Source organism: Saimiri boliviensis, chromosome 5, assembly GCF_048565385.1.
Source record: "Saimiri boliviensis isolate mSaiBol1 chromosome 5, mSaiBol1.pri, whole genome shotgun sequence".
NCBI lineage: Eukaryota > Metazoa > Chordata > Mammalia > Primates > Cebidae > Saimiri > Saimiri boliviensis.
The window spans coordinates 62,372,187-62,397,967 of NC_133453.1; the positions used below are offsets into that span (position 1 = coordinate 62,372,187).

The following is a 25,781-nucleotide window of genomic DNA, read 5'->3' on the forward strand; positions in this document are numbered from 1 at the left end:
TCTTAATGAAATCTAAGATAGATTTACATGTATTTGCAATGTGGAAAGGAAGATGGGGCATCAAGAAAACATAAAATATGTACACTTCTAATCCTAAGATTTATGAGTCTACTAAATCTGTGTTCTGTAGAGGGAAGATATTATTGAAGGGGCACAGATGGTCAATACAAACTGAACATAACCTCTTCAAGATCTTTTGTTGCACATAAATACAAATCCAAACTACTCTTTTACTTCTGTAATTTTTTAAAAATCCAATTTGAGGCTGGCCATGGTGGCTCATGCCTGCAGTCTCAACACTTTAGGCCTAAATAGGAGGACTGTGGTGGTGGCTGCCTATAATCCCAGCTCAGGAGGTTGAGGCAAAAGAATTGCTTGAATTCGAAAGTTGGAGGTCACAGTGAGCCGAGATTGCACCATTGCACTCCAGCCTGGGTGACTGAGCAGGACTCCATCTCAAACAAACAAACAACAACAACGTTTTTTGTGGGGGGAATGGTGAAGCTCAAAAAAGATAGAAGGAAATAAAAGTATTTAATACAAGCAGGAGATGAAATTTTCCTTCATCCTTACACAAATCAGTAAAACTTGTCCTTTTATTCATGTTTAAAAATTCTTAGGATATTCACCCAATGACTGTAATCTAAAATCACTACACAATGATAAATTATAATACAAAGCAAAAACACTTAAAATTTTTAAAGCTGTTCATTAAGAAAAATCTGAAATTAACAAGAAAATATATATGGAAATACCATTGTTTTATTTTTTAATTAGTGAACTTCTGGTCATTAAAAAAAAAAAAAAAAAAAAAAAAAAAAAAAAACAACCAACCTAGCTTCCTGTTCTTCTGTGTTAATTCGTAGGCAAAACCATAAGGCTCTGCAAGTTCTTTTACTTCTTAATATCTGAAGTATCTTATTTGGAAACTCCTTTCATCTGCCTTTGAATGATGGAAAGTTTTACAAACAAGTACCAGAACACACTGAAATGTCACCACTCAGTGCTCAGATGGTATTTTAGTATAACAAATACTATTTACTCCAAAAACTTATCTCCAATCCTCCTCTACTTACTAATGTTTTAAATATTACTGCCATCTCATCATTTTAGTATACACGGTGTTACTACTATATACTTTAGCTCCCTAATCATAACATCATACCCCCAAAGTCCTAGTGAATTAGGGCCTCTAATGTAAGGGTTTCAACTGTTAATAGTCACTTCTGCCTTACCACTACCAAAGTAACTTGTCACAAGTCCAAGAATGCTTCTTCCAGAACCTTATTTCCTTTTGAATCCTCTCCCTATGCAGGAGTAGTCTGACAATGTAGGTCCTAGCAAAAAACCTAAAGCTACTTGAAAATTACAAAAATTATCCTATCAACTGGTGAATTAGGCAATCATATATCTACACTTTATGGAAGTGGGAAACTGTCAGACAGAATGTGTGTCTCAGAAAGTAAACACTTTAAGAAAGTAAAACTGAGTGTATGGAACAAACAGCTCTGGAAACGATATATATGTGGGTAAATACTGTATATATTTTTTCTCATTTTAAATTTATTTAAAACATAAATAGTGGTTGTCTTGGGATGATGGAAAAATGAGAGACTCTTCATCAGCTTCCATTTCTATACCTTACAAATTCCAAGATAAATATGGACTACTTGCTCAATATTATTTCTTTTCCTCCACAGATTCTTCCTCCACTCTGCTCTGGATACCAGGAAGCTGACCTATATGGGTCACATCAAAAAGCTCACTTGGCTTCAAGATTCTACTTGGGTATTGCTGATAGGAAGGATTAAAATTTCAGGAGTTTTGAGAAAGAAAAAAAAAAAAAGAGGCTACAGTACATTCTCTTGACTTCTTCCCTGCTGGGAAATGCTGAATTAAAAATTATTCATAAATGGTTATAATTTAAACAATAAACTAAATGTCTAAAGAGATGTAGACATTTCTATACTGATAGAACTATACACGTACTTAAAATTACTTAGCATTATCTAGTCTTAAAAAACAAAAACCTCAATAATGTATTTTTTAAGGAGAAGAGAAAGTAATTTCTTTTAGCTTATTATATTATATATTTTATGTAATTTAAGCTATAGCTTATTAATATTATAAAACAAAGTATAGCCTAGTAGTAGCACATTCTATGAACTGATGAAGCTGGATTACCTATATCCAATATCTAAATTTTGGGATCTTTGATATTTAGCCATTATTTTAATTTCAATAAATCTCTCAATTTAAGATAAATTAAATCTCACTTCAATTAATCACAAAATATCTTGCCCAAAAATAAGACACATAATAGTTAATAAAAGGCAAAGTCATTTGAAGTCATCAAAGTACATATCTTACCTTGGCTTACAATCATATAGCCATCTAGACCAAGAAATAGGTGTGACAGTGACAAACTTACTAAAAGAAATAGTATCTGCACTTAAAGGGATGACTGTACAACACTACCTTTTCATATAAAACTAGGTAAAAACCACAAATATAATACAACTAAATATGAAGATTAGTTGTAATATATCACAATCAACTACGCAGTAGAATTTGAAAAATATAAATACACACACGCACGCACACACACAGACACACACACACACACAGACACACACATTTTTTTTTTTACCTGTTTTGCAATTTCTCTTAAACAGGCTACTCCTTGTTCAAAATTAGGGAAAGCTACCGAGCCATACTTTTGGTATTCAGGGACTGGTCTGATTTTTATTGTAGCTTCTGTTATTACACCAAGAGTTCCTGAAAAAGAAGTGGGAATAAGTTAGTATATCATATGACAATTTTCTAAATAATATTTAAATCTATTTAATCTATTAATTTATTATGCATATTTAAATTTATCAAGTCTACCTGGGGAATAACGACTACTCAAATCATTTTAGAAAAAATTATAAAATTAAGCAAATTTTATAATTTCTCAAAAAACCTTTAGGAATATGCTTTACTTAGTTATGTACAAATATTTTTAAATATTTTAAAGTAAACTTTCTCCAAGAAGGTTACTTCTAAATAGTTTTTAAAGCATTACAACTTATTAAAATAAAAAAAATTGAAAAATAATGGGGTTTTATGTCTTATCTTGCTTTTCTTCCTAAGAATTAATACAAAGAAAAGACAATGGCATTACTGAGATGCCCTTTTTTTTTTTCTTTTTTGAGACAGGGTTTCGCTCGTTACCCAGGCTGGAGTGCAATGGCGCGATCTCGGCTCACCGCAACTTCTGCCTCCTGGGTTCAAGCAATTCTCCTGCCTCAGCCTCCCTAGTAGCTGGGACTACAGGCGTGCGCCACCATGCCCAGCTAATTTTTATATTTTTAGTAGAGACGGGGTTTCACCATGTTGACCAGGATGGTTTCGATCTCTTGACCTCGTGATCCACCCGCCTCGGCCTCCCAAAGTGCTGGGATTACAGGCATGAGCCACCGCGCCCGGCCTGAGATGCCCTTTTAAGAAACAAAAAATATCCGATGGAGACAAAGTAATTATTATAAATATCTATCATAAGATGACCACCAATAAAAGAAATGCTCTTTAAAAAGAAAAAATTAAAAAACACAAATACAAATTAAAAACTGGAAAAAAAAATTAAATAAAAGAAATGCTCTTTTCTTTATTATAAGAGGGACTAACTGGAGAGGAAATAATAAGTTAAACCATTATATTCACAAAGCCAAGCTTTTCAAATCAGTGGTTTCTGATATACAAATGTTAGAAATTAACAACATTATTAGTAAATTTTCTGAGCATCATTTTAAAAATAGAGTAAAGAAAGGGAGAAATCTTTGAAACTGCAGACCTTCATAACACAAGCAATTAAAAAGTTTCACAAAAACCAAAGCTTCCAATAAGTTTATAATATAATTAACACAACTTGTCAATATATAACACAGGATTAAAAACTATGACAAGTCTATGAAAAGCAAATTACATTAGATCACAATATATTCACCACATATATATATGATTTCCTACTGAGATTATAAAATAACTTATAACTTGTGTGATCACAGAAGCTCTGCAAAATTTGGTCTGATAAATATTTTAATACAAAATAGATATGCCTTATAAAATTTAAAATATAACAAAAGTGACTAAACATTCTCTTCTGTTTTAGCATCTTTACTGAGACATAATTTACAGAAAACAAAATTCACCCATTTAAAGTGCAAAATACAATGTTTTGTGTATATTCACAGCTATGTGCAACTGTCATTACAATCTAAGTTTAGAACATTTTCATCATCCCAAAAACAAAGTCATTTCCGCTACACAATCCCTCTCCATTTCCACTCCCACATCCTTGCCATAGGCAAGTACAAATCTATTTTCTGTCTATACAGACTTGTGTATTCTGAGCATTTCATATAAAAGGAATCTCATAATATCTGGCCTTGTGACTGGCTTCTTTCACTTACCAAAATGTTTTCAAGGTCCATCCATGCTATAGCATGTATTAATATTTCATTCCTTTTTAATTCCCAAATATTATTGCGGTGTATAGTATAACTTGTTTATTTCCTCATCAGCTGATAACATGAGATTCCACTTTGGCTACTATTAATAATGCTGCAATGAACATATGTGTACAAGTTTTTATGTAGACACGTTTTCCTTTATCTTGAATACATATGTAAAGACTTTCTTAATTTCAGAAAAAAATTTGATCCTATTCCATGTAATAGCCTGACCCCAGCTACCTTTTCCCAAGGCTAAGTTCCAGGTGACTGCAGCTGGGAAGTAGGGCTCGCCTGTAGCTCTGGGCCCCAACTGGTGGGACAAAAGCTCTACTTTGAGTGTAGCACACTAAAACTGGGATCCCAATCCCCTTGTCCTGGCTCATAAAGGGCTGGTTTCTTGCCAGGAGAAGCAAACCTAGATAACCTAATTTCCTCCCCTACTTTTCTCCCAGCAGTTAGCTCCTAAAGCAGAGGTGTTACTCAGAGAGAAACATGCCATTGCCCCACCCCTAACTATTGAGCCATGATTCAGAGTCTCTCTGGAGAGTAAAACAGGCCATAAGACAGCTCCTAATCTCTTTGCAAAGGAAATGATTTTATTTGCAGCAGAGCATGGAGAAGTCCAAGTCCAAGGACATTCTCAAAAACAGTGAATGATGTGGTAAAAAGGCAATTGGGAAGACACAGACAGATTCACTAGAGATATGGCCTAAAATGTAGGCCATCTAGTTTGCCCAGAGACAATGGGGAGGACCCCTCTTGTGATTAAAAAAAAATTCCAAACACTAACCTCCAGGACTATCCCTTCTAAACTGTCTAAATTTGATTGGATTATTCTGTAGAGCAATTTATACCCCAGAGCATTGTAGACAACAATAGCACAATTGGCCTGTAAATAGTGGCCCTTAACAGGTAGGTGTGGTTAGGGAAAGACAGAATCAAAGGAAGCCCAGCCAAAACCACTATCGTATGTCATACCAAGGGATTGTAGGAATAACTACAGCTACACCCCCAAAGGAGGTCAACACCGCAAAGGGGGTCGGTGGGAGGGAATAGACCTCACTAAAGTAATACAGCCAGTCACTAAACAAATAGCAAATAATAATAAAAAGCTGGGTTGGGGGGAGTGAGGGAAGTAGTATACAGAGTTGCTACAAGAAATTTTCTAAAGGATTCACTTTACAACAACAAAAAAATTCTGATACACACACACACACCATATATACAAACAGGAAAGTATGACCTATATACTGGGGTGTGGGGGAGTAGGAGGGGAAGAAACAGAAACTGCCTTTGATAGTGATCACATGTCAGATTTACGAAACAAAGATTTAAAAGTAGCTATTATAAATGTGTTCAAATGACTAACGAAACTATACTTTAAAAGGTAAGGGAAGATATAATGACAATGTCACATTGTTGAAGATTATAAATGAAGATAAACTATTAAGAAAAATCAAATGGAAATTCTGGAGTTGAAAAGTAAAATAATTGAAATGAAAAACTGACTAGATGGCATCTGGCAAAAGAATGTATATCAAACTTGAGGATAGATAGATAGAAATTATACAATATGAAGGACAGAGAGAACAATGGATGGTGCCTCAGAGAAATGCAGGAAACCATTAAGCACACCACTTTATGTGTAATGGGGGTACTAGAAGAAAAGTAGAGAAAGGAGCAGAAAAAACTATTCAAGAAAGAATGGCTGAAAACTTCTTAAATTTATTAAAAACCACTAACCTATACAACAAGGGAGCTCAACAAATTTCAAATAGGAGCAACACAAAGATATCCACAAACAGACACATCATAGTGGGAATGCTAAGTCAAAGACGAGAAAATCTAGAAAAACAGCAAGAGAAAAATGACTCATCAATCACAAAAGAAAATTCATAAAGTTAACAGCCGACTTATCAGCAGAAACAATAGAAGTCAGGCAGTGGTGGGATAATATATTCAAAATGCTGAAAGGAGAATAAAACTTGTCAACCTGGAATCCTATGTCCAGCAGACATCTTTCAAAAATAAAGACATTCCCAGATAAAAGCTGAGGGACTTCACTGCCAGAAAACCATGCTTACAATAAATACTAAAGGAAGTCCTTCAAACCAAAGCAGGTGATCCCAAACAGTAATTCAAAATAACATATACAAAAAAAGAGCACTTTTGAGTCTTCTCCATTTTATGTAATTAAAAAAGACAGTTTTAATACATATTTCTTCTCCTTTCTTCTCACATCTGATTTAAAAAGCAATGGTATAAAACAATATATATATGATGTATTTTTGGATCTATAACATATACAAGTGTGATATATGTAACCAATAGTAGCACAAAAGAGATGAAAGTAAAGTTCTACTGGGCTAAGAATATGATTTCAGACGGTAATGTAAATCCACAGGAAGAAATGAAGAGAACCAGAAAGGATAAACAAGATGGTTAATATAAAAAAAATTCTATGTCTAGAAATATTGAGTATCCCTTATCTGAAATGCTTAGGACCAGAGTATTTTCAAGTGGGGATTTTTTGAATTTTTGAATATATGCATTATACTTACCAGTTGAGCAGCCCAAATCCAAAACTCCAAAATCCAAAATGCTCCACTGAGCATCTCCTTTGCTTATCAAGTCAGTGCTCAAAAGTTTCAAATTTTGGAGCATTTTAGATTTTGGATTTCCATGTTTGGATACTCAACCTTACTTGCTCTCCTTTCTTTTTTCAGTTTCTTTGAAAGCCAATTATATACAGTAGTAATATAATACAGCAATGTACTGTTGGGTTTGTAACATTTATAGGGGTTACTAAGGAGGTAACTCAAAGAGTATACTGAAAAAATTCATTAAGGAAATTAAAATGCCACATTAGAAAATATTCACTTAAGGCAAAAGAAAGCAATAATCACAAACTACATTTTATAATGATAAGCTATCAGAAAGACAAAACAACAAATATAACGTACCTAATAACAAAGCACAAAACTATATGAAGAAAAAACTGACAGAAATCGAGGGAGAAATAGATAATTCAGGAACAACAGCTGGAGACTTTAATGACCTACTTTCAATAATGGACATAACAACCAGGCATAAGACCAAGAAGGAAATAGAGGAGTTGTGCACTATAAACCCATTAGACCTAACAGACTAGAACACTCCACCCAACAACAGAAAAATATACAATTATTTCAAGTGCTCACAGAACATTCTCCAAGATAGACTACATGCCAGTGAGGTCATAAAATAAATTTGAACAAATTTTCAAAGACTGAAATAATACAACGTATGTTCTCAAGCCACAATGGAATGGAATAAGAAACTGGTAAGAAATTTGAAAGCTACCTAATATGTGAAAATTAAACAATATACTACTAAATAACCAACAAGTCAAAGAAGAAATCAATAGGGAAATTGAAAAATAGTTTGAGAAGAATGGAAATGAAGACACAATATACCAAAACATATCAGATAAAGTAAAGCAATACCTAGAGAGAAATTGTGATGGTAAATATCTGTATATATATTTTAAATTTCTAATAGCCTAACCTTCTACCTTAAGCTACTGGAAAAAGAACAGCAAACCACAACTAATGCAAGCAGATAGAAGGAGTTATTAGGGAATAGAGGTGTAATTAATGAGATCAAGGATAAAAAATCAATAGAGAAAAATCAATGAAACCAAATGGTAGTTCTCCAAAAAGATCAACAAAATTAACAAACCTTTAGCTAAAGTGACCAAGAAAAAAAGAGAGAGGACTCAAATCACTAGAATTGGAAATAAAACAGGGATATTACTAGTAATCTTACAAAAATAAAAAAGATTATAAAGGAGCATTATAAACAACTGCATAGCATTAAATTATATAACTTAGATAAAATAGGAAAATTTTTACAAAGATACAAACTACTGAAACTGACTCAAGAAGACAATCTGAATTATTAATTTCAATTGGTAATCCAAAAAATACTCATAAAGAAAAGCCCAGGCCCAGAAGATTTCACTGCTGAATGTTACCAAGCACTTTACAATTGGTTGTAAAGAATTAATACCAATTCTTTACAAACTTCTTCATAAAGTAAAAGAGAAGGAAACACCTTCCAACTCATTCTATGAAGCCAGTATCTCAAAACCACCAAAGACATCCCAAGAAAATAAAATGGCAGCTCAATCTGTTATAAATATGGGTGCAAAAAACAAAATACTAAACAAAATATTATTAACCAAACCCAACAACATATAAAAATAATTATACATCATAACCAAGTTTATCCCAGGAAAAAAAGGATGGTTTAACATCCAAAAGTCAATGTAATAAAACATATCAGCAGAATAAAAAACAAAAATGATACCAGCAACTCAATAGATAAAAAGCATTTGATAACTCCAACATGTGTTATGATCAAAACACTCAATAGACTAGAAAAAGAAGAGAACTTCCTCAAACTGATATAGGCCATCTACCAAAAACCCACATCTAACATCATACCTACTGGGGAGAGACTGGATGCTTTCCCCTTAAGATCAGAAATAAGACACAAAGATGTCTGCTCTTGCCACTTCTGTTTAACATTATATGGGATGTTCTAGCCCAGGCAAGAGAAAGAAACAGTATCCAAATTGGAAAAGAAGTAAATCTATCTCTGCAGATGATGTGATCTTGCATATAGAAAATGCTAATGAATCCACTAACAGAACTGAAAAAAGGAATTCAGCAAGGTTACAGGGTACAAAAATCAACTATATTTCTACACACTTGCAATGAACAATCAAAAAGAAAATTTTTAAAAATCCATTTACAAGAGCATCAAAAAATAAAATATAAAAATAAAACAAAGACATGTCCAACTTACACCTTGAAAACTATGAAACATTGTTAAAAGAAATTAAAGATCTTAAATAGTTGACAATATATCTCATATTCATACACTGGAAGACTCAACATTGTTAAAATCGCACTACTCCCTAAATTGATCTAATTGACCTACAGATTCAATGCAATCTCTATTAGAATCGAGGCTGGCTACATTGTACAAATTGACAAGCTAATTCTCTAATTCATATGGAATTGCAAGGGATCCAGAACAGCCAAGACAATATCAAAAAAGAACAACAAAGGAGGACTCACACTTTCTGATTTTTAAAATGTGCTAAAACCCAAAAGTAATCAAGTCAATATGGTACTAGCATAAGGATAAACATAGCAATCAATGGGAAAAAAATAAAGAATCCAGAAATAACCATGCTGACTTTGACAAAGATGCCAGGACCATTCAGTTGGGGAAAGAACAGTCTTTTCTAAAATGATGATGGAACAAATGTATATCTACATACAGAAGAATGAAGTTGGATCTTATACCTCACACCAAATACCAAAATTAACTCAAAATAGACCAAAAATCTAATATAAGAACTAAAACTATAAAACTCTGAGAAGCCATAGGGGTAAATCTTATGACCTCGAACGGGCATTTGAGTTGGTTCCAAGTGTTTGCTATTGTAAATAGTGCTGCAATATTTTTTACATTTTTTTAATTGCATTTTAGGTTTTGGGGTACATGTGAATAACATGCAAGATTGTTGCATAGGTACACACATGGCAATGTGGTTTGCTGCCTTCCTCCCCATCACCTGTATCTGGCATTTCTCCCCATGTTATCCCTCCCCAACTCCCCACCCTGTGCTGTCCCTCCCCTAGTCCCCCAACACAGACCCCATTGTGTGATGCTCCCCTCCCTGTGTCCATGTGTTCTCATTGTTCAGCACCCACCTATAAGTGAGAACATGCCCTGTATGTACCTATGCAACAATCTTGCATGTTCTTCACATGTACCCCAAAACCTAAAATGCAATAAAATATATACGTATAAAAGTGTCAATAAATTTAAGAATTTTCTGTTTTATAATTTTCAAATATGTTTGTTCTCAAAGGAAACTGGAGGCTCCAAATGCTATTTGATATAAAATGCAAGTATTTGTTTGAAGTAAATCTTTCATAATTTGAAAACATATTCTCAGGTGACTTAAGGATTAAGAAGAACAGCAGGCATCTGATTATGAATCTTTTCTCTCCCTCTACTTCCTTCAACTCCCCAAAATATAAAAATCAACAAGGGAAACAAAGCCACACAGGTCTTAGATCTTCAGCATTACAAGGAAACAAAAAACACTGCAACTTTCAAATTACCTCTAAGTAGAGATAAAAGGAAAAAAATCCAATAGATTTTTCTATAGCCTTCCATCTGCTATAAGCTTATAAGGATGAAAGTAAATTAAAAGGCTACACAAGAAAAAGTAGAGGGTAACACAGGAACTGGAAGTACAGCCAAAATTACTCCCAGAAAACAAAAGTACAACAATAATGCCAAACTATTATACAGGACTTGATAGTCCATAGCCCTGGCTATGGGAAGTTTGAAAATGGGAGGAACCAGAAATGGCTGCCTTGGAGAAGCAAGATGTGTGTGTGTGTGTGTGTGTGCACATGTGAATGTATGGGGACTCCTTGCAGACAGGCCAGTTGAGAGAAGGAATAAAGGAAGAAGGAGAATTTAAAACTCTATAGAAATAAAAGAAAAACAAGACATGCCAACTGCTCCTTCACTGAAAACACCACCATTTATAAAACAAATAGCATTGCAGAGGCTAGAAGTGACAGGAAAAGAACACTCTCCAAATAGGAACCCTTTCTAAGTAACAAATAGGACCAGAAAAACAGACCACATCTGGAAACAAAGCAACCACAAAAGTCAGAAAATGACAACAAAAACATTACTGTTGGTGAAAAGTCTCCACCCTAAAACCAACCACAATCCTCAAGAAAGCTATAACACAACATGAATTAAATATCGTCAATCAAGCAATTAGGGATATGAAAAAATACCTTGAATTGGAAACACAAACAAACAAAAACCAACAACAAGAAATGAAACAAGAGCTGATCAAACTGAGGAAAGAAACGGAACCAAAAAAAAAAAAAAAAAAGGCACTTAAAAAGTAAAGGCTATGTTATAAGCTACTCAAAGGAGAATATGAAATAGATTCTAGTTAAAACTTAATAAAGGGCATTGAAAAAAGTCAAGAAAATGGAAATTAAGAAGTCAGAGAAAAAGGATCAGAGAAAAAGGGACTGAAATGGAAAACAAGCAAAGAAAGGCAAACATATATATAATCAGTGTCCCTGAGGATAAAAACTGAAACAACGAAAACAAAAACCCTAATATTTAACACACTATAATCCAAAAAAACTTTATAGAAATAAAAGGAGACCTGAATCTACAAATAGAAAGGGTCCACTGGGTACTAAAGCAAAACAACCCAGGACAATCAACTCTAAGTTGCAAAGGTATTAGATTTTAGCAATAAAGAAAAAAAATCCTCAGGGCTTGCCCCAACCCCCTGCCTCACTGGGTCACTGAGTATATACCCAGAGGATTATAAATTGTTCTATTATAAAGACACATGCACACGTATGTTCATTGTGGCACTGTTTACAATAGCAAACACTTGAAACCAACCCAAATGCCCATCAATGATAGACTGGATAAAGAAAATGTGGCATATATACAGCATGGAATACTATGCAGCTATAAAAAACGATGAGTTCATGTCCTTTGCAGGGACATGGATGAAGCTGGAAACCATCATTCTCAGCAAACTGACACAAAAGAAGAAAACCAAATGCCGCATGTTCTCACTTATAAGTGGGTATTGAACAATGAGATAGCGGGGGTACGGGAAATGGGGAGGGATAATATTAAGAGAAATATCTAATATAGATGACGGGGGGATGGATGCAGCAACCACCATGGCATGTGAATACCTATATAGCAACCCTGCACGATCTGCACATGTACTCCAGAAATTAAAATATAATTAAAAAAAAAAATATATATATATATATATAGTCAAAATCTAAAAAGACAAAAATCCTCAAGGCCTCCAGGCAAAACGAGAAAATTAACCTACTAAAGAAAGAAAATTAAATAGGTATCATATTTCTTTAAAATAATATACAATATACAAAATAAATTACAAAAGTAACAGTGGAAACAGCATTCTCAAGAAACTTAAATAAACTAATGATCCAAAGGTATACCCACTCAAGCTGTCCTTCAAGTATCAAAGTCACAGAAAACCAGTTTGGAACATTCCAGAACTCTGGGGATATAGAAATGTGCCTTTCTTGAGGAACCTACCAAAGGATGATCTTCATTTAAGCAAAGTGAAACTTTACAAAAGGACTGGCACTGAGCATTTCATCTCTTTAATTGTAGACAAAGACTAAAAAAAGGGTGAGTCACGGGTTAAAAAACAAAAATATACTTTGTTTTTCAATAAAAGAACAAATCCATATAAAGTAAATATCATATATAGAAACAGAATGGAAAGCATTTCAAGTCCTTTAATATTTATTATATTTTTCATTATACTGATCATGTTATAGCATCTAAAATAGGAGAAACCTACTTGTTCAAAAAATCATGAAAAATTCATGACACAAAACAAGACAAACACATTAAACTTAACATGGTTAATCACGTATAGAACTTCGTGGGATGGAGAAAATAGGTTTTTAGATGGTAATACTTTCAAGGTTGTCATCAAATGATTTAACTGAAGTAAAAGAAATGTTATTAAAGCTCAAGAAAAAGTTTATGATTCACATTTAAGGCAGAAGGTTATTATTCAGGTAGTTCAAAATAGCAGATAAAATACATTTATGTAAGAATATGATTTCATATAAATTTACTATTTAAATCATGCTGTCTCCTGGCATATATTAAAATAACTCTATATTCACAAACTGAAGTGGGCATTAGGGACCATAAATTGTAAAGATCACTGATATCAAAATAATAAGCAGTCATAATAGTATTTACTACACTAAACTGTTTGGCATAATCTCATTTAATCTTTATAACACGCTTATGAAGACAAATAATTTTATTATTCCCATTTTTATGGCTGAGGACATTGGGCACTGAAAATTATCTAACTTACACAAAGTCATGGAAATATAAGTAGTAGAATCAGGATTGAAATCCGGATCTGATAGACTTCATGGTTCATGTTTTTATATCAGTATACTATATTGCATGTATTTCATAACAAAATGTCATTTAACTACTGTAATTTAGCATCATATATTTTAAATAAACCATAACTCTTCTTATATTTCTTTCTTCTTTTTTTTGAGACAGAGTCTCACTCCACCACCCAGGCTGTAATGCAGTGGCAGAATCTTGGCTCACTGTAATCTGCAATCTCTGCCTCCCCAGTTCAAGGGATTCTCGTGCTTCAGTCTCCCAAGTAGCTGGGATTACAGGTACGTGCCACGACATTCGCCTAATTTTTGCACTTTTAGTAGAGATGGGGTTTCACTATGTTAGCTAGGCTGGTCTCGAACTCCTGACCTGAAGTGATCCACCTGCCTCAGCCTCACAAAGTGAAACTTTTCAAGGGATTACAGGTGTGAGCCACCATGCCCAGCCCAATTTCTTATAGTTCTTTCCTTACTTCATTATAATAAGTTTGTCCCTTCTTTAAATTCATACAGTAAGTGACTATCTAGAGAGGTAGCCCAGTCTTTTGGATAAAAATTCAAACCATTTTAAAATGCATGAAAAGACCAAATTATCTATCCAGTCACCCTTACCATTCTGTAGCCCTTACCATTCTGGCCCTTGACCTGCTGCCTGTTCTACTCCACAATTAAACCTTACATTCCAGTCATACTGAAAAACCAGCAGCTTCGTAAGGAGGCAGACATGGCCCTTTCTCATTTCTAAGCCCACCCACATGATGGTCATTCTGTAGGGCAAATCCCCTCTTCCGTCTTCCCTCAACTTGACCTGGAATAAGTACCTATCAACCTCACTTTGTCTGTATTTCTGGAGAAGCCTTTGTAAGTACCTATCAACCTCACTTTGTCTGTATTTCTTCTGCATTTTACTTGATCATGTAATTTGTCATGCTATTGTATAATTGTGTGTTATGATCTGTCTCAAGTGTCCCAGCACAGTATCTAGCAATGAGAATTTTTAAAAGGCTAATTGATGGGAGGGTAAAAAAGTATAATGTGGTTATTTGAAAAAAATTATTTATAGTTATAGAGTTGACTCCAACTATGTAGATATCAACAGTGAAAGAGAAAAATACGAGTTTTAATATCTATTTTTATTATTCAACTTGACTTCTGATGGCAGAAAGTTACATTCTTTTAATTTGTAGATGATGCATTAGTATAAGAGGTCCCAAAATATTAGGCAACTGTATTATTTTAAATGAATTTAATATTATTTTCTTATTAAAAATATATTTTTTTTTTTTTTTTTTTTTTTTTGAGACGGAGTTTCGCCCTTGTTACTCAGGCTGGAGAGCAATGGCACGATCTCGGCTCACCACAACCTCCGCCTCCTGGGTTCAAGCAATTCTCCTGCCTCAGCCTCCTGAGTAGCTGGGATTACAGGCACGCGCCACCATGCCCAGCTACTTTTTTGTATTTTTAGTAGAGACGGGGTTTCACCATGTTGACCAGGATGGTCTCGATCTCTCGACCTCGTGATTCACCCGCCTCGGCCTCCCAAAGTGCTGGGATTACAGGCTTGAGCCACCGCGCCCGGCAATTTTGTTTTTTCATAGAAGAGTATGCTGATCAGAAAAGGAATAAACTGAGTAAACCGGTAAGATATTCTGTCAAAGGTCTATTTTTGGTTACCATAAAAAACACCTAAGCTATACTACTGGTCATCAACCAAACAACTGATTTCTATCACATCATTAAAAAACATAGTTTATTACATTTTTCCCCCTTCGATGTTACTGTCAAAGATTACAATTTATGCCTAACATCTTACTTTATTGTACCTGCTCTTTTATTCATGAATTCTAGCTAAATGTTACCAAAATATATCTTCTGTAGCTTGGACCACCTTCTGAAGTGAGTCATGAGTTCCTCTGTTAATCTAGAAACACTTGCTTATTTTATCTTATTTCTCTGAACTTAAAGAATGTCCCTCTCCCATTCTAAAAGTTGAAAAATAAGCCCATGTTTCCTTTATCCATACAATTGACCATGCCTATATAATAATTATTTTAAGGTTAATTATTTCCAGATCTGTACAGGAATTAAATGTTTTAGATGAGATGAACTGCATTCAAATTTACTCAGCATTAAGCAACCAAGCAAATGATACTGTTTGTGTCGTGAAAAATTAAAAGATCAACAGAAGTTTAAAAGATATGTGAACCAGCAGAATTTTTAAATTCCACTTCTAAAAATCAAATAGTAATTAACTTTATAAAAGACATAATTATAGAAAGACAAGATAGTAAGCCAATGCTTTATCAGTCCTTTTCGCCAATAATTCTGACAAGATTTAAGAATACTATAACATAAAACGTCAAAATAAACCATTTTAAATCCTAATGACCACTTTTCCTGAAATTCATCAAAAATTTCTAAAATAAAAATTAAAAGATCAAGCTGCTCTAGAAACATAAAAAAGCAAAATATAAGAGGAAGTTTAAAACATTCTCATAATAAAACTTCATAAAGTCTTAAAAATAATTAAAAAATTTTAAAAGTTCCTTAAACACATAAAACATGTCTTTCAAAGATCTGATATCATAAAGCCTTTCACAAAACTGCATCACTAATCTATATTTTTTCTTAAAAAGTTTACAGTTATATTTACCTTCAGATCCCATGATGAAGTGATGGATATCAGGGCCTGTTGACATACGAGGTCCTTGACAGCTTTTTTCTATTATACCTCTAGGTGTTACCATTTTTATATGAACCACCTGTTTAATACAATACACGATGTAAATTCTAGACATCTGTTAGTAAACGTGTGTCTATGTACAGACAATCATAATGCCTCTATAAAATCCTACTTTTAAAGTTCTGGGTTAAGTAATAAATTGTGATACTTTTAAGAATTCTATCTTTTAGTAATTTTTAGATTAAAGTTAAATTTGTATATAACCTCAAAAGAGGGAAAAACCATTCTAAGATTATATATCTCTTGATTTAAATTGGTTTTGGCATATTCATTATCTTAAGAACAACAGAATGACACATTTATTTAAATCATATTTAGGGTTATCCATACGGCATAGAACTAAAGGACTCAAAAACTAAGCAACAATCATAACCTTTATGAAGCATATATTCATGTCAGGCACTGCTCAAGCACTTAGAATTCTAAGAAAATATTTATTCTTGCTTTATGCCCACCTTCAATCCCATTTAGTAGAAAAGAGTGAAAAGAATTAAATATTAATTATGACCAGGTCAAAATTGGGAATGAAGCAGCAGAAGCAATGACTGAGCTTAAGAAAAGGAAAGAGACGTGTGACTCATCACACAAATGAGAAAGTAAGTATACTAGGGGAGGAAGATCATTCTAAAAATAGTTCCTGAGATCTCAATCAGAAGTGGTTAGGTAAAAATCCAACATATTTTTAGAATGGATTTTTGACAGATAAATAACAACAGTCTATTTATAATTGAAGGAAATGAGTAGAGAACATCAATAAGCAATTCACAAAATACAAAATAAAATTTGCCAGTGAAGACCCTTTAAAAGTTTACATTCACTAGCAATTAACAAAATATAAAAACATGAATAAAAAGTCCAGTAAAATACAAAGATTCTCATAGTGTTAGTTAGAATGTCAATTGGTACAAAGTTTTCATACGGCTGTGAGGATCCAAAGTCTAAAATGTATAAACTTGATCCAACAAATCAACTAAAGGATAATGATTAAAGATAAAGGATAATGATTAAAGATGTATACTAAAGAAATTAATATGAAGGATATTTTCCCTTTATTTTCTGTAATTTTGAAATCAAGAATAATTTAAACGTTCTTTAAGAAGGAATTGGTTTAATAAGCCATGCATTCTCAAAAAAAAGGATTATATAACTCTTTAAAAATGATGGTGCAAACCTATGTTCATTTACATATTAATATACTGATAACATAATTTAAAAAGCAGATTCAACACATATAGTCCTCTTTTTTTATATTAAAAACTAGATATATCATGTGCTTATGGTATGCCTAGAAACAGTTCTAGAAGTGATGGTAGCACTGGCCCATCTGGAATGGCTGCTGCAAAGACACCAGATGCAGTGGGGTGGCACAGCCACAGAGCCAACGAAAGTCGGAAAAAGGTGGAAGTCCCACCCACTTCCTAGTTGTCAGAGTGAGAGCCTCGCACTGCTGAGTGCAGTTGCAGCAGCCCAGCCGTGGCTCACTTGGGGGCCAGAGGCAGGCAGGAATCCTGCCCTCATGGGCACAACTGCAGCCACTTAATTGCAGCTGCAGACCCAGGCATCTCTGCATTCTCAGCGGCCTGGGTATCTCCCTGCCCCTGCAGGCTCAGAAGTGCCTTCTCCCACTGCCTGGCTTCTCCCCATTCTAGGCACCTGCTCTGACCTTGGAAAAAAGTTGAGGCCAAGCCTTGGCGCTGTCACAACCCAGCTGGGTGTGTGTGTGCATGCTCAGGGCAGTGCTGACATGCTAGCCCCTGCTGCTTCAGCCCCCTCTGGACTTTGGTTACCAAGGAGCACAGAAGGGAGAATAAGTGGGGGCTGAGGGCAGCCTGACACTGGCCTGCAGGAAGCGTTCAGCACGAACAGCCTGGATGCCATAAACAGCGACAGGAGGCAGACAAGCTCCTGGGTCAAAATGAGCAGTCACCAGTGAAACCCCACCCTTAAGCCCGGGAGGCCCTGAAGCCTGAGGGGGCAGGCTGCCAGTTCCGTGGACTGGAGTGGGAACTTATGATGCTTTCTCTGGGCCTGCCCATAACCACCCATGGACCAATCAGCACACACTTCCTTCCCTCTGAAGCCCATAAAAACCCAGGGCTCAGCCATATTTGGACAGATGTCAGGATGACCTGTCTGCAGAGAAGATCTACCCCATGTGGGTCTCCTCTCTGCTGAGAGCTGAACACTTGTCAGGACACCCTGTCTGCAGAGAGGAGCTGTTCATTGTGTGTCTCCTCTCTGCTGAGGGCTGAACATTCATTGGGATGCCCTGACTGTGAAGAGGAACTACCCACTGTGGGCTCTCTGCTGAGAGCTGGATGCTGATCAGGATGGCCTACCTGTGGAAAGGAGCTACCCAGTATGGGTCTCTTCTGAGCTATTTTGTCACTCAATAAAGCACCTCTTCACTTTGCTCACCCTCCACCTGTCCATGTACCTCATTCTTCCTGGATATGCGACAGAAACTCAGGACCCACCAAATGGTGGGGCTGAAAGAGTTATAACACAAACAGGGCTGAAGCATGCTCCTTGTTCATCCCATGGCAACCAATGAGAGGCAAAGACAGGAGAGGGAAGGAGAGAAGAGCTGTGGCCCTTCAAAGAGCCCAGACCCAGGAGCTCCCTGAGACAGGGCTGTGACACACTCTTTGGGGCTCTTCAGTCCCTGGTGTCCCAAGCTTCTGGGCACCACCACATTCCCTGGCACTAGCAGTGGAAGCTGCCTGTGGTATACCTGGTCCAGCCACAGCCTTGCAGGGAGCCAATGCCTGGAGCTGCCCAGCCTGCCACAGCTGGCATGCCTGGCTGTACACAGTGGCCAGACCCCACTCACTCGTTCACACACCCACCATTCTGTGCCTGGCTTGCTATTGGCAAGCAAAGGATCCAGACCAGTAGTGTTAGCCAAGTGCAGCCTGCCAGGCCAAGTGCAGCCTGCCAGGCCAAGTGGGCTGAATAAGCCCAGTGGGCCCAAGCAAAACTTGGGCAAAGATACTGGCAGCCAGCAGTTTCTGGCTAAAAAAGTGACACCCCAAGACTCCCATGACAGAAGGATGAATATGAAGATGTTAAAAGTGTCAGAAATGATATGTATTTAATATACACAACACACTTTTTTTTTTTTTTTAATTTAAGAAATAGGGTCTTTCTTTACCACCCAGGCTAGAGTGCAGTGGTGGATAATAACGTACTCTAACCCAAACTCCTGGGCTCACGCAATTCTCTCACTTCAGCCTGAGGAGCTAGAACTACAATTGTGTGCTACCATGCCTAGCTAATTTTTTAATTTTTTGTAGAGACGAGGTCTTGCTATGTGGCCCAGGCTGGTTTCCAACTCTTGGCCTCAAGCCTTGTTCTCTCTAAGTGCTGGGATTACAGATGTGCACTACCATGCCCAGCTCTAGCATACATTTTTTATACTTCTGTAATGAATATTTTTTTAATAAAAAATAAGTTTCTAATTACTTGAATTGTCTATTCACAATTGTAATTTTAAAAGAAGCATTTATTTCAGAAAATTCTTCAAAATTAAATGCTCACTGCATCATATTTACTTTCTTTTGTGAAGATCCAGAATTTTTAATTTGGTTTTGTCACTACAGAATTCAATGTTTTTCCTTTTAATGGTGCTTCATAATTAAAGAATGCAGTAAGGCTCCTTTCATAGAAGCAGTGGATTACTGCTAATAGCAATGAGCTTCAGCTCTGTAACACTAGCATAAGAAAGTGTAATCATAAATGCTCAGGAAATCCTTCAGTGAAAAGACATTCACTAAATTAAGAAATATTTGGATGGACTATAGTTGGAATTCCTAAAAATGACCTTGAAAACAAGTGGGAACCAGAACTGAAGATGAAAAGTTTATCCCATCATACACAGACCTCTGACTCTTCAGATGTTAAAACTTTTAAGTTTTTAAAACATTTGGACTGAACAACTATCTTCAACTTTTTTCAAACAGTTAAATAAGCTATGAGTATCATTACTTACTGTGCTTTAATTAAATATGCACTAATGTTAAGAAATATATTAACATGTTCTTTAAGTTTTTTTTCATGAGTTCCATCGTAGCCACATGTATTAAAAGAGTATCAACTTTGGTAAAATTTTCACAAAAGCAAACAATGTAAATTAAGATAGCTTCAGAGGATACTATATACTGAAAAGTTAAAAATTTAAGTTAAAAATAAAATATGCTAAGTAATTGTTAATGCAAATAAGTATACTACTATGCATCCTTACAATCTGTATCCCTTAAGTATCTCCAAAAAGTGATTAAAATAAATTACATGCTTTGGCAGTGTTAAATGTAGCTATCAAATATTTGCTTAACTCAAAAAGTTCTTAATACTCCAGTAGCAAAAGGATAAAATTTTCTCCCCAAAACTGAATTTAGATTATTTTAATTGTAAAAAGAAAAATATGTTTTTCTCGATGTCCTGAATAAAGAAAATTAAATAGGATAATGTAAACATTTAAAGAAGAATTCACAATATAGACAAAAGTTTTTAACTCCTGGGTGTTAACTATAAAGAACCAATATATTTCATTAAAGATTTAATATTCCTATTAACAAAGATACTGATAAAAATGTTGAAACTGTAGATATCAAAAGCAAAGCTAAATAGCTCCAGGAATAATGTTGGGAACATCACTTTAATAGTCTAAAATTAAAGTTCTTTTAAACTATTATGAAAAGATTGACAATAAGGGAACAACATTTATGGAGTACCTACTACACACCAGAGAATTTGAATTTTCATTTTCTGTCCTTTACACCTCACTATAATTCTATGCAGCAAATATCATTATTCTATTTTACAGAAGAGGAAACTGAAGTCTAGAAAGGCAAACCAATTTGTACAAATTCACACAACTAATCACTGGAAAAGCTACAAATGGAACAAATGATACCTAATCACTAACTAGGGTGTCCAGAGTCATATACTATTATTATACCAACTCCCAGCAAACTGGCACCATATCAGCTACAAAAGGTAGTGTGCACATAAAACATGACAGGTCATACCACTACTTAGCAGAACAATTTCAATCAGCCTCTTTAATTCTATATTGGGAAAAAAATATTTTCAGAAAAATGTAAAAACTCCTAAGGCAACAGAGTAGCAATGATAAAATCACCTAAGTAAATGGACTAAAATCATGGTAGAGCTGAAGACTTCATTTCCACAAGGCTTGTAAAATAATATTTGTATATAGACATCCCTCAGTATCCCCATATAACTGGTTCTGGGACCTTCAAGGATACCAAAATCCATGGTACTCAAGTCCCTCACATAGAACAGCACAGTATTTGCATAAAACCTATGCACACATCCTCTCATATGCTTTAAATCATTTTAGAATATTTCTGAATATCAAATACTATGTAAATTGTTGCTCTGCATTTTTTGTATTATTTTCCTTGTGGTGGTGTAATTTTGTTTCCCCAAATATTTTTGAGCTGCATTTGGTTGAATCTGTGGATATGAAACCAGTGGATATACAGAGCTGACTGTATTTTACAAGCTGGATACTGTGAAACATCTACAAAGCTTAACATGTAGTCACCGGAAAAGTGGCATCCTTAAATAATGACCACAGTTGTGTCTTTATTAACTTCTACAATATTATGTTCAATGTTATTATAGTTATTATAAAGGCGTATACTTAACAGGAGGGGGGATCTACCATCCAACTCTTAATTTTTAAAGGCTTCTAATCATTTTATAATAATCTCTATATACTAATCAATTATTACATAATAACTAGAAAAATATTTACCAGGTCCTCGATATTGCCATAGATATTCTTCTTCATGCCTGATGCCCGAGTAGATACCCATCCTCCTACAGTACTGAACTCCAGGGAATCTGGTTCATGACCTGTGCAATAACCACTTTCTTTAAGCTGAAAAACAAAACATTAACATTTTACAGTGAAAATGATCCCATTACATACAGCACTCAACACATTAACTCCTCCCACTTTAAAATTTCCATGTCACTGATATTTGAATTTATTAATTTCTACATAGCAAGAAAAGATACTTTCATCACACTGGTCCTTAAAAATTTTTGTAAGCTTTTGCCTAGTAGAAAATTTTACAAAATTGAAAGATGTAGGCCAAAAGCTTTATTTTTCACAGGTTCACCAATCATACTCCTTACATCCTTTTGTTTTGAGGCCAGCTGTCCTTCCCCACCTTTTTTTCCTACAAAGAGATAATTTAAATATTTATGGTGATCAGATCATGCTTAAATAACTGCCAACTTCACCTAAACACTTTCAATAAATAAAGCACTTAATCTCTTGTTCTCTCTACCCTAATGTAATATCCAGCAGGCCTGCAGAAACTCTGAGCAAATTGCCTGTACTTAATTCTCTCAAGGAGACATGTGTTTTAATGTACAGGCATCTGGCCAGGTTTCCTGCATGTAATATTGTCATTTAATTGTGATGCAGATCATGCATTCCTGTACATTAAATAGTCACTTGCCTCTCATTTTTCTATATTAGTTTGGCTTTGCCATCTGCACAGCACCTGAAATTGAATAGATGCCCTTTACTGCAACACCACCAAAGCCATTCCAATGAAATCATTTTAAAGACTCAGCCATCTCTTGTCAAATGGTACAGACACCACCATCTGCATACCCACTGTCTGATGCACTCAAGCCCATCAATTTGTGTTGATCATTTTGATAGTCATCCAGTTAAGCAACTGTTCTATTTTTCAAGTAAGCCACGCAGAGTCATGTCTGTATATGTGTATTTAAGTATAGTGTGAAAGTTGTACTCTGAAATATGAAAGCCTATTAGGTTAAATATAATTTGTTAGGTTTTGCATATCAGCAATGCAAATTATCTATCTATTCTAATTTTGCTGCTAGGAAAACAAGATTTTAAAAGACATCAACTATTAAGATTTTTCCACTAAATACTCAAATATATTATTTAGTTTTAAGAGGTTAACATCCATCTACAAAAAAGAAGCTTAAATAAATGGCTAAAGAGGTTAAAAATGAAGATTATCAGACTGTTACATTAAATTTCTTCCCTAACTCCATCCCCAAACAAAACACTATGAATATTATTTTCTCTTAAAACACTGCTGTTACTCAATTTTCTTTTAGAACATAACCTTTTACTCAATTTTGTGAAATTGGGAAAGGAAGAAAAGACATTCATAGAGCCCTAAGATGTAGCAGGTACTAAAGAGAGAGGTTTCACATATTCCCATGACGAAACAAACTTTTACATTATGCAGAAGCAAATAATTAAGTACACACTTAAACTATTTCTATCAGTATATCTGATATTACATAGACTATTAATTTGTTTCTTTTGTCTGGTATGTTACTTCATTACCTTCTCCAATTACAAGCAAGTACTATATGCCAGGAATTGTGTAAAGCAAAAGATAAAGACACCAAAAAAAAACAAAAAACAAAAAAAAAAACAAAAAAAACGGATGGTTCCCATACTAAAGGAGCTCTATCACACCAATTTAAATTTACTTCTTTGTTAAAAATCTTACTAACTTCCTACTAAATAAGTGAAGAAAGTGTAATGGTTAAAAGCCTGGGTTTTCTTGCCATAAAGTTTAAGAAAAAAACCCAAAAATACCTGGGTTTGATACTTGTCATTTACTGTTGCATACCACAGTATACCACAGTATACAAATTTAGTGAGAAACAATTGCTGACATATAGTAAGTGCTTAATAAATGGTATCTAAGATCATAAACATTTAGCCACTTTCTCCTTTAAAGGTCTATATCACTGTTAACACCATTATCTGGTAAGAAAAATTTGCTGAAGAAAAGTCCACAGATTTACACATACAATTAATCAAATATTCACTCCCCACGTTCTCCTAGAAAGGATCTCACTCTGTCTCCCAAGCTGGAGTATAATGGCACAATCATGGCCCATTGTAGCCTCAAATCCTGGGCTCAAGAATTCCTCCTGCTTTGGCCTCCCAAAGTGCTGGAATTATAGGCATAAGCCACTGCGCCTGACTCAAAATTTCTTTTTTAATAAAATAACATCTCTGCCCCATAATATGCTAGATAACAATAACTATGATCATTAACCACTTACCATGTGCCATAAAGCAATACGAAATAAAAGCTTTATCTCACTTGTGTTCCCATTCAATACTGAAAAAACAAATATTTATTGACTATGTGCTGAGATTCAGATATATCACTTTAAAAGAACCTAAACTATGGTTTTTATATTATAGAGAAATATTGAGAAAAATGTGTATGCTGCTAAAAAAAAAAAAAACTAGAGAAATAGCAAAGGAAACTGAAATTAATAAGAAACATAATTCAATTATACAGAATAATTAGAAGTGTGATGAAAAAAATAAAAAGCAGAGCAGGAACTTTCCCTTCTACCCAAATTAAAGTAAAAGGGGCTAGGATTTACCTTCCTACTTAAAAAGACTAAAACACAGAAAAATGGAAGAAACAGGCCAGGCATGGTGGCTGACGCCTGTAATCCTAACACTTTAGGAGGTTTGGGGGGAGGATCATTTGATGCCAGGAGCTCAAGACCAATCTGGGCAACACAGCAAGACCCCATCCCTGTATTTTAAAGAAGAAAAAAAGTTTTCAAACACTGAACATACAGTCAGGAAGGACAGTGATCCCTATGAGAAAGTAAACGAAGGTGGTGAGCACTGTGATTTGACCCTAGCTTAGCACTCCATGGAAACAGAAACCAGGCAGAACTTGGCAAACACTGAGTTGAGACTGAGTATAGAGCTGTGGGCAATCAAGGAATTTAGAGTTCATAGGAAAAAGTGCAGAAAAAAGTAACACAAAGAGAGATGCCTGGAGATTTGCAGAGGGTTCCTCTCAGGTCTTCAGTAGAGTACTGAAAAGCTAATGAAAAGTGAGTGAATTATCAAAGACCAGAGGAAGAAACAATCCAAATGGATTAGAACACAGGTGTCCAAACTTTTGGCTTCCCTGGGCCACATTAGAAGAATAATTGTCTTGGGCCACCCAAAAAATACACTAACACTAACAATAGCTGATGAGCTTAAAAAAGGTCTGTGCCTAATTTTCATGATATCTGCCACCACATACAAGCAAAAGGGCTAGACATTCAAAGGATTGGACACCAGTAGATTACAGAATAGTGCCAGCACTCACAGAGGGCCAGACACAGTACCTGTTTCCACCAGCCCAAATGAGAAAACTCTTAATTCACAGAGTATTAGGTAGGATACCCAAGAAAGTCATACTACAGTAGTGGAAAATAATTAGCCTCAGACTGAAAAAAAGCAAAAGATCATAAAAGCATGAACTAGAGGATCACTTGTTTCCAAATAAATGCATCCCAGAAAAAAAAGCTGAAGAATATTTATAGAATTGAAAAACATAGAAATTCACAGTGGCTACCATCTAATCAAAAATTACCTTGTAAAATTAAAAAATAAAATACATATAAAATAAAAATAAAATAAACAAAAATTAGCAA

General features: G+C 34.9%; 1 protein-coding gene across 5 annotated transcripts in view; it reads right to left on the reverse strand.

Moving 5' to 3' along the window:
• AGPS (alkylglycerone phosphate synthase) overlaps positions 1–25,781 on the reverse strand; it is a 134,498-nt gene that overhangs the window by 56,824 nt on the left and 51,893 nt on the right. For all 5 annotated transcript variants that reach the window (XM_003921831.4, XM_074399425.1, XM_074399426.1 and 2 more), the window contains 3 exons: positions 22,069–22,194; positions 16,194–16,302; positions 2,651–2,778 (listed from right to left, as the gene is read on the reverse strand). In XM_003921831.4, coding sequence (XP_003921880.3) covers positions 2,651–2,778; positions 16,194–16,302; positions 22,069–22,194 — 363 coding nt within the window. The remainder of the gene's footprint in view (positions 1–2,650; positions 2,779–16,193; positions 16,303–22,068; positions 22,195–25,781) is intronic.